We start from the raw sequence: 17,411 nt of genomic DNA on the forward strand, positions 1-17,411 counted from the left end.
AAACTTTTCTAAATGATAAAGAAATGGAAGAAAATATTGGATAATTATTTTATAGTGATTCGACCTGAATTGCCTACCTCCATTATCTTCGCTTTCCACCACTAAGGATTTCTCAATTTACTACTAGAATTGATACCTTTCAAGTAGAAGACATAACATTTACAATGTTAGAAAAATCCGGCTTAAAAAACGGTTTTCTGTCACAACAGAAAATTAAAAATTTGAAAACTAAGTCGGCTTGTGATGTTTATAGCAATAATCTTTTCCCAAAAAGTACCTGTGCTTTGTACGAGACGGATCCTAATTGTTCTCGACTTTCAACAAAATGGCATTTTCCACTGTTCTCATACCATGAATCGCTTCAAGTGTAGGTTCAAATAAATACGAATCAAACATAGAATCAGAAATAATTTTCTTACTTTTAGTGGGAAAGTAAATCTCTCTCAAAAGAAACTGGTAGAATTGTTACTCCCAGAAAATTGAATTTATACTTAAAAAATAAATTCTGAATATTTTCGAACAAAATGAAAATAACCCAAAGTTATGTTTTTAGACCTACTAGTGTCATCTATTTATAGAGAGAGGTAGTGAAACCCTAATTAAATTAATAGAATATAAATAATATCTATTTAATAGAAAAACAATCTCCTAGTTGAATTAACGGAGAGAGGGGCGACAACCCTAGTAAAATTACAAGGGTTTAGGGTTAGGGTTGTCACCCCTCATACTTGTTATGAGGGGGTTTTGGGCCTCTCCTATATTGAGTCCAATTATATGTGATTCCTGGACTTTTAACCCAACAATTTATAATTTAATCTAACTTAAAACATGTTTTTCTATTTCTCAAAATAAATATTGTTTATTAAATTAAATTTAATTAATTAGTTAATTTTTCAATTAAATAATTTTCTCAACCCAATTCTAATTCTATTAAAATCATGACAAATTTACCGTAAAAGAATGTATGAGAAAATATATTTACTTTCTATATTCAACGGATTTGCAATGACCAATTAATTTAATTCCATTTTTGAACTTCAATTAATTAAATAATAATTTGAAAAACTTAAATTAATTCTTAAATCCTTTCCATACTTAGTGAGAAACCACATTCATTTTTTAACGTAACTCAATTATCTAACTTTATCATTTCTATCCATTTTTGTTAATTTGATTCAACATACAATTCATTTTTTTTGGTTTCAACAAGCTAGTGGAAGGATTGATTGGACATACATAATTAGAGCTCAAATGATTTATAATTAAGTTACAACTTTTTGCCTATTAATTATAAACTCATTTAGTCACGAAGTTATTCCACTATAGTATCGTAACTAAGCTCTCCCCATATACATACCATTACAAAACTTACTCGATCAGTGTTCATCCAATGACTCTATCATAAGTGTGTTACCCTCTTAGGATATCCTTAATCTCTTTGGGATAAATCCGTCCTCCCAATATGATCCTATTTTATCTCATAGTAACCATTACATTTTCCTTAATGAAAAGTCAATCACTATTAAACAGTAATTATGCCATTCATTACAAAGACAAACGACCAATAGCCACATTTACTTTTCATCTATCATGTAATGCCAATGAGAGAATATAATTTACCCATATATTGGGCTATGAATTCCTCTATTGTGAATGATGCTATATATTGCAAAAGTCATATACCAAATGCATCAACTTTCGATTCCTTATCTATTTGAACTCAGGCTTTTACTTACATCAAAGTATAAGAGTCACACATGCATAGTTCATCACCCACTCAAGATTAAGGTATGCCACATTGTAACACCCCTCGCCCGACCCGATCGCCAGGTTCGAACTACAGAATGCCACATTCGTTGCCGGAGTAACTATAGTCAAACAAGCAGTAATTAATTATTCACACATGCAATTCAAATGTCAATCACATTCAAATCATGTTAAACAATCAATTTTGAGTCTTAATCGAGCTTACAAAATCTTCTTTGTCAAATCGAACTTGAAATAGGACTAAATTGCAAAGTTTTAAAAGTTTAGGGCTGACATCGTGATGTCGTCAAATAGTTTGTCACGTCATGACTTCACATACTGTCAGTCAACGTTGCGGCAAGGAAAGATGGTCGTCAAAACGAGGACTCTGTTTTTGGTAAAAATAAACCATTTAGTCTATTCCATAGTTTCCAACAACAAACCATTCAATATGTTCAACAATCAACACGTTTACTAGATTCAAAACTTACCAAATCATGTTAAAAAAACTCAAACATTTAAATTTAAAATCTTAACAAGTCAATCAACACTTAATCAATTAAACTTAACAATTCAACAACATGGAAAACAAATCAACCAAGTTATCCAAATACCAAACCTTATCTATGTCATACCACATTTAGACTTACCATTTCATTTCATTTACCTAAACTTGTGCACCTTATACACATCTATGGCATATAAGCCTTAAGTATAACCATCAACCTTCAACCCTAGGCCACATTTTACAAGCATGCATCAAGTTACAAATGTTCAAACATATTTTCATCTTATTCACCTATTAGCCAAGTTATCATTTCTACTTCATTCATGCCATTTAACTTGTCATACCTATGATTATAGTTCATCACATCTATTAGCATAAACATACATATATTCCCAAAAACATGTATGATTCAATCACCAAATCAATGTGATCAGTAAAGGTTAAAACAACCTTGCCATAAGTAAACATATTTACATACTAAGATGTACTACAACACACCTTATATACATGCCACAATCCTTGACTCAAAATAATCAAATAGCTACCGTATTGGGGATAGCATGAACTTTGAGACAATCTGGCTTGACGTGTTTCATAAGGTGATAATATATAAGGAAAAGGGAAAACAAACGAGGCAAGCATATAAAATGCTTAATAAGTTCTAATGGAAATTAAAGCATACCTTGATCATTAAGGTGTAAATAATTATTCTATGGCAACCAATTTAACTTTCCTTGGCATATTAAGACATATCTCTACATGCAACATCACCATAAATCGAATGTGTTAATTACGTTCTCAAATTGTAAATACTGCCAACATTTAAAATAGAATCATATAATAATCTATCTGTCAAGTATCATCAATACCATTTCATTTTCATTTCATGATTTAAAATTCCATTTCCAATCAATTGAATATCACCCGACGGAACTATAATAAAATGAACTCGAATACCCGGGAATAAGTTGCTCACATAAGCTGACAGTACATTAGGGTTGCTCACACAAACTAACATTACAATAGAGTTGCTCACACAAGCTGACATTATATCGAGGTTATCCGTCCGAGATAAACCTATTATACATAAAATTTTACAATCTGAAATAAATTCTAGATCTCGTAATAACATGTAAAATTCCTGATTAATCACGCATATAACCGTAATGTCATGCAACACGTATCCTAATCTTTTACTAAGCTTACTCGGGCATCATTTTTGTATAGATGTCAAAACTAATTCCTGTACATGATTTCATTTATCATTCTAGAAACAAATAATCAGTTAACAATCACATTTACATCTTGTACTATTTCTATATAACCAATATTTACATGAATTTACAATTTAGTCCATTTTAAGCTATAAGTGTTAAAATTCATTAATTCTACTTAGTTCAAATATATATACAAGTATAAATTCAAATATCATTCATACATAAAATAAAAATTGGGTGGTAAGTTCCATATGAACTTAAAATAAAATTATAACTTTATTTAAACAAAATAAAAAATTTGTAGAAAACTTAAAAATAAATGATAATAACTTTATTTAAATATAATTAATTATAAATAAATACTAAAATCTAAACTCTAAATTCGAGATCCTAAACGCGAAACCAAAAATCATAAATCCAAGAATTATTGATATTTATTTATAAAAATTATAATTAATATTTAATTATATTAAATAAAATAATTTTATTTATAACTCCACAATATTTTTTTATTTAATGATGAATTGTTATATTATTATTCACTAACGGTACATGAGACTTATGCACCAACTATACATAAACTATTTTTTATACAATATGGGGTGGGGTTAACATAGTTTGAACTTGTACAAAACAAATATGTGACAAGAACTTTAACTATTGCTCCATGCAAATCAAGACAAACTATTATTCCATATATTTTGTCACATCCCAAAAATAGGGTTAGAAGAAATAATGATAAAATTTAGAATTTTTTTAAGCATAGGGTAAGAGAATTTAGGATGCCTTAAAAATCATTTTTGTTAAGAAGTCTGTTGGTTCAGTGATAATACCTTAGCTTACCCTTAGGTCCTAAGTTTGAATCCCCTTGTGTGCATTGAGCTAAAATATTTTATCTTTCTATTTTTACCTCATAAAAGTGCTAAATTTTCAAAATAGTCCAGCCAAAAAATGTTTTTTCTATTTAGTCCTTATTTTAAAATAATCCTAATTCTACATGAATTCTTAAAACCTATTTCAATTAGGGAAAGAAAGTTTTATAAATAGCCAATTTTATGCAAACCCTAGAATTGGTACCTAAGAAATTTTTGAAGAAAAATACTCCCAAGTTCTTCTTTTCCCTATCATCACCAAACCAATTTTCAAGAAATAGGATTCAAAGTTTTCAAAATCATCCCTTTCCTCCCAAGTGGATCGTCAACCTCCTCTTCCAAATTAAAGTTTTTGTGTCTTCATATTAGGTGTGGGATATAATTTAAAATCATTATGTATGATTAATTATATTGAATCATTGAGAAATTAGGGTTAAAATGCGTAAAGTATAAACATGTGAGCCCCTCTTTTGTAAATACACCTGCAAATCCCTATGTGATTTACTGTACGAACCACATAAACTGTTAGGCAAACCCTAGAAAGAAAACATGTATATAGGCGAACCCTTAAAGAATTGTATGTGAACCTTTAAGTAGACACTAGGCAAGCTCTATACTGTATGCGAGCCTAAGATTCATGCGAACCCTTACATAAGCTATTGTATGAAGAACTGTATGTGCGAACTATAAAGTGTGAACCTGTGTGCGAGCCCTTGTATACAACCCCTTATAGACGAACCCTCTAGTTGCGAACCTATGTGCAAAACTATATAGGAATAAGTACGCAAGCACACTGAATAAACATGCGAACCCCTAGGTTATTATATGCGAACCCTAAATTGTTGTACATAAAAGCCTGTGTGTTATTACATGCGAGCCTATGTGTAATTACATGCGAGTCTTTATGTTATTATATGCGAACCCTATATGTGTTAAATGCGAGTCGTGTTATATGCGAACTCCTAGTTTATATCTTTGTGAACCCTTAATGTGTACTATGCATACCCTATATTGCATGCGAACCCTAAATGTCGTTACATGCAAACCCTACATATTGAAACATGCGAACCCTTTATGTTGTTATATGTGAACCATGCTCGTGCGAACTGTAGTATACGAACATTATAGATTAATATGCGAACTTTAGCATGGGTAGGTGTGCGAACCCTTAGGTGCGACCCCTGTAAATGCAAACCCTACCTATGTATGTGTTAGCCAAACTAAGTATGTTAAATCACATGAAGATGTTGTATATGCATACTGTTTTAATTCTCATAAATTAATAACTTATGTGAAATTGATGTGAATCAGTGCATAAACACATGTTGTTATATGATAAGTTTAATATATCAAATGTAGCATCAAATGTTGAAAAACATGATATGCTAAATTATATGTGTATAATTACATGGAATTGGGTACAGAGGATGAAGGAGTTCCGTAAGAGATAGTGGCAATTTAAGCCCATGGCGAAAGTCAGTACTGCATAAAGTAGGCGACAATATCATCAAAATCGGATAAGTCGGGATGGTAGTTTAAAAAGCCATCAAAATCGGGTAGACCATGATGATAGTTTATTGTAGTAAAAAGCCATCAAAATCGGGAAATTGTAATGGTGAGTTATTGTAGTAAAAGTCATCGTCACCAATGATAAGCGAACAACCATCTTCACTGGGAAATTTGGGATGATTAGTTTTTGATATGTGTTGTTGGTGTGTCGAGCGATGCTTGAGGGCGGATAGGATGGACGGGTGGAAAATTTGCATCTACATTACATCATACATAAACTGTATATACATTGACTTACTATATGTTCCATATGTTATGTTTAACTCGCTATTAAGCTATCAATTCTATATTTTTCTGTTTGTGCAATTATATATAATGATTTATAAGTTAGTCTCACACTAAGCCATTGTAAGTTCATTCCTCTTTTTCCTTTACCTCTTATGTAACGCAGAAAAATAGGACTCGGTATGGCATTAGAGGACTCTCTGATTAGTAGCTTGTTTTATTATTAAAAAATTTTCATTTATTATTTATTTTCGGGATTGTAATTATTAATTTCTTGCTTTTATATCTTATAGTTTGGGATTGATTAGTTATCTATTTTAAAGCATGACACTTAGTCAATACTCTGATATTTGTATGCTATTTTGATTTAAAAAACTACCATTTTTAATAAATGATTTTTGTTGTTTTATTTTTAATTCATAAAGATTCAAATAAATCTTTTCACAAATTTAAAGAGAGATTTATAGGATTACTTCAGTAATCGAATGTAACGCTTTCGACTTAGCCAAAACTCTTAGGTCAGATCGGGGGTGTTCCATATAGGTTTTTATTATATTTAATCATTTTATAGATGTAGAACTCCAAGATATATATATTGACATTTTAAAAGGGCATAATGACTTTTTTTTATTCTTCAACTTTATAAAAAAATGTCATTTTAACCCTCAATTTAATTTTCACTTCCTTTAATCCTTGAGTTTGCATTGTTTACCAAGTCGTCCAAAATGAATGTAAAAGTTAATGCTTGTTAACTTTGTTGGTGTGGCATACATATCGTCAACAATTAATTAATTTTTTAAAATTTAAAAATATTAAAAAAATATATTCTTATAATTTTTATACTTCTTTAATAATCTTAATCATTTTTAAAATAATTTTTTAACCTTTTTTAAATTAAAATTTTAATTAACTGCTAGCGTGACATCCATATTCAATGTCAACAAAATTAACAAATTATAACATTTCCATATATTTTGAGGTGATTTGACAAATAAAATAAGTTTAAGAGTTAAAAGAAAAAAACAGTTAAAAATGGAGGATTAAAATATATAATATTCATAAAAAAAACACATCGATTATTTTTAAAATATTTGATAAAATTAACAGAAAATTGAATAGAAGCAGTATTTCACAATTTGTTTTAAAATGTTTCTGGTGCTTGTTTCAACAAGCTTCCCTTTCCAAATCTTTTATTCTCGATTCCTTCGTTCTCTTGAACTCAAGAAACACCCACCTCGCTCTCTCTCTCTCTAATATAAGAAAGATTACCATCATCATCTCATCATTATTTGGCCGTTTTCGTAAAAGAACATGAAGCAAAGAATGCGTTGTTTTCTCATTGCTGTGCAGATAATAACGTGGGTTCATGTATCAACCAGGTTTCTTGCCTCTCATCATGTTGCTCCTCAACAAGGTTTGCTGTTATAGTTTTTTTGTTCTTCTAGTAATTTATACATTTGTTTGATTCCCATCTTCTTTTGCTAGAAATCGTATCGTTTTCTTTGTCTATCTTCAGCCCTTTTTCTCTTCCAACACTTTGAGCAATAAAAGAAATGGCCGCTCAGCCCTAAATCTTTTTTCTATAATGTGTGGAATTATATATTCTAATAATAGATTATTAAGTCACAGAATTACTACTTTTCCCTTGAACTTGAAACCTTAGCTTCTCTATTTCCTTTTTCTTTTTCTGGTGTTTTACTAACTATCCAAAGTTCATCAGTTCCAGAGTTGTTGGGAGATGGCTTTAACTCAAAACAGGTTCATCACTCTTTCTTCTGCTCTTCTAAGTCTTGAATAATGGTGTCGGAGTCGTTTTTGGAATGAATAATGCTAAATATGTATGATTTTTAGGTTGTTGAAAGCAGTGGTGGAGGAGGTTACTTGGGTGAAAAGACAAATAGAAGAATTATGGGAAGAATAGGGTCAATGCCACCAAACTGTCAACGCAAATGCGGAGGGTGCACGCCCTGTATCGCCACTCAAATCCCGGCAACTTCTAAGGAGCTCCGAACTCAGTATACCAATTACGAGCCTGAAGGATGGAAATGCAAATGTCACTCCACTTTCTTCAATCCATAAAATGTTGCTGCCTGCCTTGGGAGTTCAATCTTTACCAACTATTTCAGCACTCGTTCTTTTTGTTTCTTCCAATGAAAAGAAAGAAATTTTGGGGTGCTAATCTTTTGAGGTAGAAATTCCATTGAAAAGGTTTCAAATCCATGGTCGGTTTATGATAAATCTACCTACTCTTCACTAATGAATAACATGTTTTCTTTTGTGATGTTTCTATTTTCTTTTGCACTCTAAGCTTCAGTACGCCATCTTCTTTAAAATATTGAAACAGTTTGATTATGATTTATTAAATAAAAAATATTTTAATTAAAATATTATTTCGTTTGAATTTCACATAAAAATATATCAATAATATTTTCTTAAATGAAAATAACCTTCCACCTATGGAATTAAAGATACCAATTTAATAAAAATATGATTTTTTTAAATAAAAAAAGCAAAAAGTTCATAAAATTTTGAAAAATAAAAAAAAGTATCCAAAATTTTAAAATTAGAAAAAATTTAATTTTTGATAACTTTTAATGTATTTTTTTATGAAAAATAGTTTTAAGAAATGAAGAATCATCGATATATTTAACACTACTTACGCAAGTAATTTAATCTTGAAGTTTCTATTTTTATTTCTTTTTTGAAGAGTGTTTTTTTTTTTCATATTTTTGTAAATTTTAAATAAATTAAAACTTGAAACAATGCAAAATTGTGAAATAAATTCAAACATGAAAAAGAGAAAATAGATTGAAAATAACTAGAAATGTCGCAAATTAAAATATATAATATAAATTATTAGCATGTAAATTTTATATAAATTTATATAATTTTACTCATAAAAAATGATTAACACTTCATCTCACCAAATTTTTTTTCTTTAAATTGAATCAATATAACAAATTAAATTATTCTTTCAAGTTTAAATTGAATTATAATAGTATACTTGTAAAACACATCATGACATGAAAATCAATAATTAATATGACAAACATATACATAAATCTGTTAAAATCTAAGAATAATGCATCAAATTATGCTCTAAAAATTGAATTATAAATGTATAAAATATTACATGTATAATATAATACAAAAATAACTTAGCACATGCTTAAAATATATATATAGGGGCGGAGCCATAAATTTTTTTTAAGGGGACCGAAATTAAATTGTAATTTTTACTATTATAAAAATATCATTTCATCATTTTAATAACCTATATATTTATAATTTTTAAAGAATTAAGTAAATTTTTTATCATTTTTAGAGGGACAAAGTGTAATTTTACTTTCATTAATTTAAAATTTTAAAAATTTAAAGGATCTAAATGAAAAATTTATCCATTTTATGCGTTAGGATCACTTGTAAATTGAAAATATTAAAGTACTATACTTTTTATTTTAATTTTCAGTTTTGACCTATAATATATATTAGTTTTTTTTTGGCCGATGCGATGCACAAATTAATTCTATATATTAATTAAAATATAATTTATTTTAAATTTAATACTAAAAATTTAATATAGTTGATGAAACATAGAAAAAAATTGAAAATAAGAACATAGAAAGAAAAATTTAAACACTATTCTTTAAAATAAGTTTATATAATAGTTGTGGACATTTATATAGATTGTTTTAGAATTTTTAAAAATTTAAAAAATTATGTATCTAGTTATTTTACATTTACATTTAAATTAAATAATACACATTTTATGATAAATTTTAATTTAATAAAATAATTAAAAGTAAAATTTTAAACAAAATTTAAATTTAAATTTAAATTTAAATTTAAATTATAATAATATCTTTTAAAAGATCTAATGATAACAAACAGAAATATTAAGATAAATATTATTTATCTTAATGATATTAAATAATATTTATATTTATGATAATATTATTTAGCTTTATATTTTAATTTTCTTACATGAAATCTTTAAAATTTATCTAACCCTTTCAAATTTTACTTATGATTTTAAATTATATTTATTTAAAATTATTAAAAATAATAATTATAAGTAAGCTATCCATACCAACTTTGAATCTTAAACCTTACAATAATATATATATTACAATGACATTAAATTAAAGAAAAGTTACTATGGCAATTTTACCCCATATCAATTAAACATGTTAGCGCAATTTTATAAAATTTGTTTGATATATTACTTAAAATTAAGTGAGGAGTATAATTTTTATGTATATTCTTATTTTTTTAAAAATATTTCACATTATTTTAAACAAAATCAAAATTTAAAGATAAAGATAAAGATAGAAGTCTTTAAAAGATAATATAATATTAAAATAAAAATACCTAAAAGATAATATAGTGTTAAAAAAATTCAACATCAAGTATTTATTATTTTCACCGAAACTTTCTATCATTTACTTCTTATTATGGATTATCAAATATATTTCATTTAATTTTTATTATGAATTATCAAATAATTTTTAAAAAATTAAATAAAAAAATAAATCATGGCGAATATTAATTTTCAGCTAATAAATTCTTAGTGAATCATAACTTTTAATTATAAGTTGTAGACAATATCGTAGGAAAGCTTAAAGAATAGTTAAAAAATATTTAAAAGTGAACCCAAGTTGTGACGTGATTTCAAATCACAATTATACCCAAAAACCAAAACCATTTCCATCCATTTCTATGTAAATTTATCATACAAATAAGAGAATTAAAAATGATTATAGTGAAGCCCTACATCTCAAATTTAACAATAATATGTATGCTCTTTTACATCTCCATCTCCATTTTCATTATAGTTCAAACACAATGGCTACGGAAAGTGCACAAATGACTTCCAAACTGTGATATCACATCTACAAGACCCCCGTAACCCCCGATTGCAGTGACCTGACCAGAAGAAAACTTAAGATCAGAATGTGAAAAAGCATTAATACATTAACCAAAAATGGAGACCGAACATACACCAGACGGGTGCAAAGAGACCGAAAACGCTGATTGAGGAGCACATTGTATCTGGGAAAGTATCATTCCATTCATATCGAAACGGTTCAACACAGGGTCTGCACCAACAGCTAATATCTGAAATGGCAACATAAACATTATTAACAATTATTAGGTGGAAATAACGGAACAAGTCTAAGAACAACATTGTGTGAATTTGGTCTGCTTGAGAAAACCATCTACCACCTACTTGATTGTTATCAAACACCACGTCCTGTATGGATGCACCGTTGGAAATACTTGAAATGCATTCAGAAGCAGTGAGATTCCAAACTGACAAACTTCGGCCACTGCCACATGCCTGTCCAGTTCAAATCTTGATTAAAAACATGTTCACTCGGGAACAACAAATCAGAATCAATATAATTGATAGGTACTCGAAAGATCTTTCACTAGCATGGGCAAAAATAAGAGCTCATAAGACCCAGAATAAGAATCACTCCTGAAAAGAAAATTTATGGTAGACTTCATTTGCTGGAGTCTAAGAGAAAATACTCATGTAACTGAGTTCTAAGCGATTTAACTGGTCACAACCCCCAGTTAAAAACAGGATTTTCGTCCAACTTAAAGGAAGGCCAAATCTTAGTGGGTCTAGCAGTATCATAATTGCATGATATTTTTACTCCGAAGTAATACAAAAACATATAAAGATTTTTCACCACTTAAGGTCTTACCAACCAGCTCTCACTTGCATCTAGAGCAATGCAACTAACACAAGAGATACGCCCCTTCAACTTCTTGTCCTTTAGTGGGTCAATTACTTTAATGCACTTACCACTTTTGCAATCTATGTAAAACCATATATTAGTCAGGTTGCAATAGGTGACACAGCACTCTGTTAAAATGAAGCTAGAACTAGAACAAGATAACAGAGTCGTTAGTAGAAACGTAACAACAAACTAGCTCTCTCTAACCCTTTTAAATAAGAACACACGCTGTTACCCCATATTCGTGCAGTCCCATCCTCTGATCCAGTTATAATCTGAAAAAGAACAAAGATGAGATAGATTAAGAAGGTTGCTCTGTATCTCAAATTCTCATTTCTCAACCTTAGATGCATAGATGGCTACAGTAAGCATAAACCATATACCATCAGCGCATCATGACCTCTTTTTAAGAGTACTATTATTGTTATAGGATAAATATCCTTTGCTTGATTGAATCAATAAAATGGCAACCCAAAAACAAGTTCCTTTCAGTCTTGTTGTCAAAAAGAAACCCAAACTGAAGCTAAAAGGATTAAGCTAGGGCAGTAAGGATACCTAATCCTGCTATCTAAATGCAAAATTAAATTTACCACCAAAATAAAGAATCATGAAGAGAGGAAAAGTTGACCTGACTGGAAGAGGCATGTGATAGAATACAATGCAAATAGTCTGTGTGTCCCTTAAATACCATTTTGATTTCACTCTTCTCCTGAAAAGTTCCATCAGAAACAGAACTTAAAGATACATCTAATGGAAAAGGAGAATATTAACCAACCACTTCTCAGAGAGAACATGAGGAACAGATTCATTTGAACAAAAACATACCACATCCCAGCAATATGCACAAGAATCACCAGCAGCAGAAAAGATGGATCCCCCCTATTTTAGCGGAGAGTGGAAAGAAGAAATAAATTCATAATTCATAATTCTCCATAAATATAAGCAAATGTAGGAAAGGTATTAAAAACCTGAGGATCAACAGCAATGGCATTATTCTCGGGAATTGGAGAGAGAGCACCCCATGGACCTCTGGGAATAGCAATTAGATGTTACACACCAAAAAAAGGGGAAGTTAAGTTGATTTTAAAGAATAGAACGATAACAAGTAATTCCTTTTCCGGGACCTAATTGTTTTCCAAAACAAAAAACAACAGACCTGAAAATAACATTTAGTCAGCTTAACTCTACGATAGAAATTACAACTAATTTTTGGACTCAAAAAAGATCGCTCACATAATACAAGAGTGAAAAGAGCTAATGGAATGAGAATCTACGATTGACTATTAATGAAGAAGTCAAAGGATATGCATTAATGCGCACAAGAGCATCCACTATAAGCTGTGATTACGCACTTATCTTGTGGATTGATCAAATCAAGCACTGGCTTCATATGGTTTCCTGCAAAAACATCAAAACTGAATTGGCAAATTATGACATGTAGACAACTAGGCCAAAATACACACAAAATTGTGTTTCCAACCCAGAGCATTTAAATGACAGGAAATACCATTTGTCTTTGCTTACTTGAGTGTCAGAGACCATGACTGGAAAACCAGATGGCTAACATTTAAAGCTAAAAGAAATATTCAGATTACTAAAAGACAAAAAGGTAAAGACTAAAGACACTATGCTCATCCCTTCCACGTTAAATTCATGCATTAAATGGTGGTCTCACATAAACTCTAACTAGTTTAAAAAAACAAACTATACAGTTCCAAAATATGGTACCTTGAAAGGTAATAGGCACCTCAGATTCAGTAAATTCCTTCCACCGCCATCCTTTAATTTTACCATCGTCACCACAACTGCAAAAATGAAGTCTATACTGTAATGTATAATAATTGAGGGTTCACCAACCAGTAGCAATAAGCTCCTGCTCTAGTCCAACTCCGTCAAGTCAATGAACAATGGAAGAATTCAGCTTAAGCTTCAAATAAGCTCAACAATGCTAAATAAAACAATTTCCTACATTTCATGTACACGATTAAATGCAACCAAAATGGAGAAAAATATCAAATGCAAGATATTGTATTAAACCTTAACAACAAAGAATCTTCGCCATTGCCGTAGAATTTCACGTCATACGCAGGTCCATCATGCCCTTCAAGGAAACCCTCCGGCTCAGCCGGTAACAACCTATCAAATTCCACCACAACCCGAAGCACAACCGGTTACTTTCACTCAAACTGGAAACAGTAATCAATTCGTTAATTAACTTAATAGTGCACCGAATAAACAGTTATTTTACCGTTGAGCCCTAGCACTGCAGAAACCAATCGGCTGCAAACAAACGCGAAATGCAGGTGAGAATTTTTTCTATTCTTTCAATTACATTCTTCTTTTGGGGGGTGATGATATGAAAAAGTAGGAAGAGGAATACTCACGTGTTTGGAAACACAGGAAGAAATGGAGTAAGAAGCGATGGAACCGTCGCTGGAGGCGACCACGACGCATTCCGGTTTAGGGTTAAAGGAAGGAGCCCAAACGGTTCGGAATACTGTTCGAGTTTGGATCTCTCTTTCCCTTAATATACTCTCCCTATATGCTTCTTCGTCCCAGTTTGTAGCGTCCCCGCACATTCTCCTTTAATTTGAATCTCTATCGGGTTCGGATCGTGTATGGAGCTCCGAGCAGCTCTGCCTTCGGTTCACCTCACTGAAAACTCCCAGAGCTTGAAGGAGAGCTTTTAAACGGCGTAGCGTTGATGTCGTAGCCTCAAAAATGGCCCAATATTATTATGGGCCTTTTGGGTTTATAACAAAAGGAAACGATGTCGTTTATCTGGTTAACAAAGAAAATACACTGTTTTCTTCGGTGTCAGAGCAAAAAATTTACCAAGATCAAAGAGTTTTGGCATCTTCAAAGCCGCTGCCTTGGAGAAAACCCTAACCATTCCCCCTTTGCCTAAATAAATCCGAGAAAGAAAATTAATATTTATATTACTTGACGCTGTGGAGATCTGAATTTTAAAATTTCTTATCTAAAAATCCCTGCTTCCCCAGATTCAAATTCTGCTAAAGTTTTGCCTTTTGAAATCGAGTAAGTTATGCGTTTCTCATAATCTTTTCATCTTCATCTTGCAGATCTCTTTTCTCATTATATTATCTTGTAATTCATTTGCTAATGTTGTTGCTACAGATTTATTTTATTTTAATAATTTCGATTGATTTAGAGTCGATGTTTTTGCTAGTTGATGTGCTTTATTTGCTTAGTTTTTTAACTTGGATCTTCGTGACATTTTTTTCTATTGATCCAGGTATATAATTGAGAAAATAGCTTAGGTTAGTTGATTGCCTGAAATGACTGATAACAATTCACCCCCTGGTTCTCCCCAAGTAAACCCAGATCATACTTCTGAGGCTAACCCGTTGCCCAAAGATGATAGCTCACTTGAAAACATAGTTCGAAGGTTTCAGGATTCAATGTCCTTAGCAAAGAAACACAAATTTTGGGAAACTCAGCCAGTTGGTCAATTTAAGGATGTTGGGGACACAAGTTTGCCTGAAGGTCCAATTGAGCCCCCAACCCCATTGTCTGAAGTCAAACAGGAACCTTATAACCTTCCAAGTCCGTATGAATGGACCACATGTGATATGGATTCGGAAGAGACTTGTAATGAGGTTTACAATCTTTTGAAGAACAATTATGTTGAGGATGATGAGAATATGTTTAGGTTCAATTATTCCAAGGAGTTTCTTAGGTGGGCTTTGCGCCCTCCTGGTTATTACAAGAGCTGGCATATTGGGGTCCGTGCTAAGACATCAAAGAAGCTTGTTGCCTTCATTACTGGTGTGCCTGCGAGAATAAGGGTGCGTGATGAAGTTGTGAAAATGGCAGAGATCAATTTCTTATGTGTTCATAAGAAGCTGAGATCAAAGAGACTTGCTCCCGTGATGATTAAGGAGGTTACTAGGAGAGTTCATTTGGAGAATATTTGGCAAGCAGCTTATACTGCTGGAGTTGTTCTTCCAACACCAATTACTACTTGCCAATACTGGCATAGGTCACTAAACCCCAAGAAGCTTATTGATGTTGGCTTTTCTAGGCTTGGGCCTAGGATGACGATGAGCCGAACCATTAAACTTTACAAGTTACCTGATCAACCAGCCACCCCTGGATTTAGAAAGATGGAGCTTCGTGATGTCCCTGCTGTCACTAGGTTGCTTAGAAATTACTTGAGCCAGTTTGTTGTTTCTCCAGATTTTGATGAGAATGATGTGGAGCACTGGCTTCTTCCTACTGAGGATGTCATTGACAGTTACTTGGTCGAGAGCCCAAAGACGCATGACATAACTGACTTCTGTAGTTTCTACACACTTCCGTCATCAATTCTTGGCAACCAGAACTATTCAATTTTGAAAGCTGCCTACTCTTACTACAATGTCTCCACCAAGACTCCATTGCTTCAGTTGATGAATGATGCACTTATTGTTGCTAAGAAGAAGGATTTTGATGTATTCAACGCACTGGATGTCATGCATAATGAGTCTTTCCTCAAGGAATTGAAATTTGGGCCAGGTGATGGACAACTTCACTACTACCTGTATAATTATCGGATACAAAATGCCTTGAGAACATCAGAGCTCGGTCTTGTACTCTTATAGGTTGGTATGTTTCAGCTTTGGTCTTGCAGTTAGGTCTGGGTTGCATCATATTTCTTGTTCCGCTGCATCCACGGTCAAGGATCTGGTTTGCAGTGCATGAAAGAGCAATTGCGTTGGCAAATGCAATATTGCTATTGGGTTGACAATCCATATTGTTCCATGGACACCAATAATGTTGAGATTATGCATGTGGTTTGTTTCAATGTTTTACAATTCTCACACCGTTTCCAATTGCTTTATGTACTCATTGTCCTTGTTTTCACTTGATTAATTCCTTTAAAGATTTCATTAATTTATCTGGTAATGAAGCTTTTGCTTGATCAACCTGACCTTGAGCTGAAGGGGAATGAAGCATTTATTGCCCAAATAATTAACATAAGTTATCCAAATGGTTTTTTATAGCTTTTTCATGTTGGCTCTGCTCATCAGTGTACCTTTCTCAGAGCAAATTATAACTGTCCCAACCATTTCATCAGAACTGCCAGATTTGCAAATTGCACTGAAAGTTACTTTGTTCAACTGTGAGGTCGTCCTCATTGAATATTTCTGACCCGGGAGGTGGTAAGCTAGGGCCCATGGATGATGACCCTTTCTAGTCTTTATTCCCATCATCATTTAGCCTTTTACCCATGGTTTTCACTTTCATTGTTGCACCCCATCACAAGTTCAACACATATCATGACTCCTACAGGTTGTTTATATGTTAAATGTGAATATATTTATTTCTATAAATGTTTTTTTCTGTCTGAAGATGTACGCGGATGTATCAGATAAACTCGATCACTGGTGAGCTAAAATGAACTGAAAGGGAAAGAGAGGTGAATTGATTTCAGGGCTTGAGCAAGATGAACGGGAAATGGAATATAAGTCATTGAGTTCAATTTCCTTTTTTCTTTTTTTACTGAAAATCAATTTAATTATCA

The 17,411-nt window shown here is 31.6% G+C and overlaps 3 protein-coding genes across 4 annotated transcripts; 2 read left to right on the forward strand and 1 right to left on the reverse strand.

Annotated features, from left to right (window-relative positions):
- Nucleotides 1-7,255: 7,255 nt before the first annotated feature.
- LOC121218296 (EPIDERMAL PATTERNING FACTOR-like protein 5) lies at nucleotides 7,256-8,416 on the forward strand. The gene is made up of 3 exons (XM_041095328.1): nucleotides 7,256-7,551; nucleotides 7,858-7,895; nucleotides 7,989-8,416. Exons 1-3 carry the CDS (start codon nucleotides 7,449-7,451, stop codon nucleotides 8,214-8,216), a joined length of 369 nt encoding a protein of 122 aa, XP_040951262.1. The 5' UTR covers nucleotides 7,256-7,448; the 3' UTR covers nucleotides 8,217-8,416.
- Nucleotides 8,417-10,822: 2,406 nt separating this feature from the next.
- LOC107899953 (THO complex subunit 6) lies at nucleotides 10,823-14,608 on the reverse strand. Of its 2 annotated transcripts, none has more exons than XM_016825686.2 (13): nucleotides 14,269-14,549; nucleotides 14,133-14,164; nucleotides 13,922-14,020; nucleotides 13,613-13,689; nucleotides 13,237-13,282; nucleotides 12,853-12,913; nucleotides 12,710-12,763; nucleotides 12,513-12,593; nucleotides 12,120-12,159; nucleotides 11,852-11,964; nucleotides 11,368-11,478; nucleotides 11,139-11,255; nucleotides 10,823-11,063 (listed from the first exon to the last, which is right to left on the reverse strand). In XM_016825686.2, exons 1-13 carry the CDS (start codon nucleotides 14,461-14,463, stop codon nucleotides 10,974-10,976), a joined length of 1,116 nt encoding a protein of 371 aa, XP_016681175.2. In that variant the 5' UTR covers nucleotides 14,464-14,549; the 3' UTR covers nucleotides 10,823-10,973. The 2 variants fall into 2 exon arrangements, 1 of the variants encoding a protein (XP_016681175.2); XR_005914529.1 differs by having other exon boundaries at nucleotides 10,898-11,063; nucleotides 11,856-11,964; nucleotides 14,269-14,608.
- Nucleotides 14,609-14,697: 89 nt separating this feature from the next.
- LOC107901100 (glycylpeptide N-tetradecanoyltransferase 1) lies at nucleotides 14,698-16,691 on the forward strand. The gene is made up of 2 exons (XM_016826972.2): nucleotides 14,698-14,923; nucleotides 15,141-16,691. Exon 2 carries the CDS (start codon nucleotides 15,184-15,186, stop codon nucleotides 16,486-16,488), a length of 1,305 nt encoding a protein of 434 aa, XP_016682461.2. The 5' UTR covers nucleotides 14,698-14,923; nucleotides 15,141-15,183; the 3' UTR covers nucleotides 16,489-16,691.
- Nucleotides 16,692-17,411: the final 720 nt, after the last annotated feature.

This window comes from Gossypium hirsutum, chromosome D06, assembly GCF_007990345.1.
Source record: "Gossypium hirsutum isolate 1008001.06 chromosome D06, Gossypium_hirsutum_v2.1, whole genome shotgun sequence".
NCBI classification, from domain to species: Eukaryota; Viridiplantae; Streptophyta; class Magnoliopsida; order Malvales; family Malvaceae; genus Gossypium; species Gossypium hirsutum.

What these genes read in the sequence shown, in the direction of transcription:
- LOC121218296 (XM_041095328.1), top strand. Translation starts at nt 7,449, where the DNA reads ATGAAGCAAAGAATGCGTTGTTTTCTCATTGCTGTGCAGATAATAACG. An exon ending in TCATGTTGCTCCTCAACAAG is followed by an intron (nt 7,552 to 7,857) that starts GTTTGCTGTTAT and finishes AAAGTTCATCAG; the next exon opens with TTCCAGAGTTGTTGGGAGAT. An exon ending in ATGGCTTTAACTCAAAACAG is followed by an intron (nt 7,896 to 7,988) that starts GTTCATCACTCT and finishes TATGATTTTTAG; the next exon opens with GTTGTTGAAAGCAGTGGTGG.
- LOC107899953 (XM_016825686.2), bottom strand. Translation starts at nt 14,463, where the DNA reads ATGTGCGGGGACGCTACAAACTGGGACGAAGAAGCATATAGGGAGAGT. An exon ending in CTTCCTGTGTTTCCAAACAC is followed by an intron (nt 14,165 to 14,268) that starts GTGAGTATTCCT and finishes GTTTGTTTGCAG; the next exon opens with CCGATTGGTTTCTGCAGTGC. An exon ending in TGCAGTGCTAGGGCTCAACG is followed by an intron (nt 14,021 to 14,132) that starts GTAAAATAACTG and finishes GGAATTTGATAG; the next exon opens with GTTGTTACCGGCTGAGCCGG.
- LOC107901100 (XM_016826972.2), top strand. Translation starts at nt 15,184, where the DNA reads ATGACTGATAACAATTCACCCCCTGGTTCTCCCCAAGTAAACCCAGAT.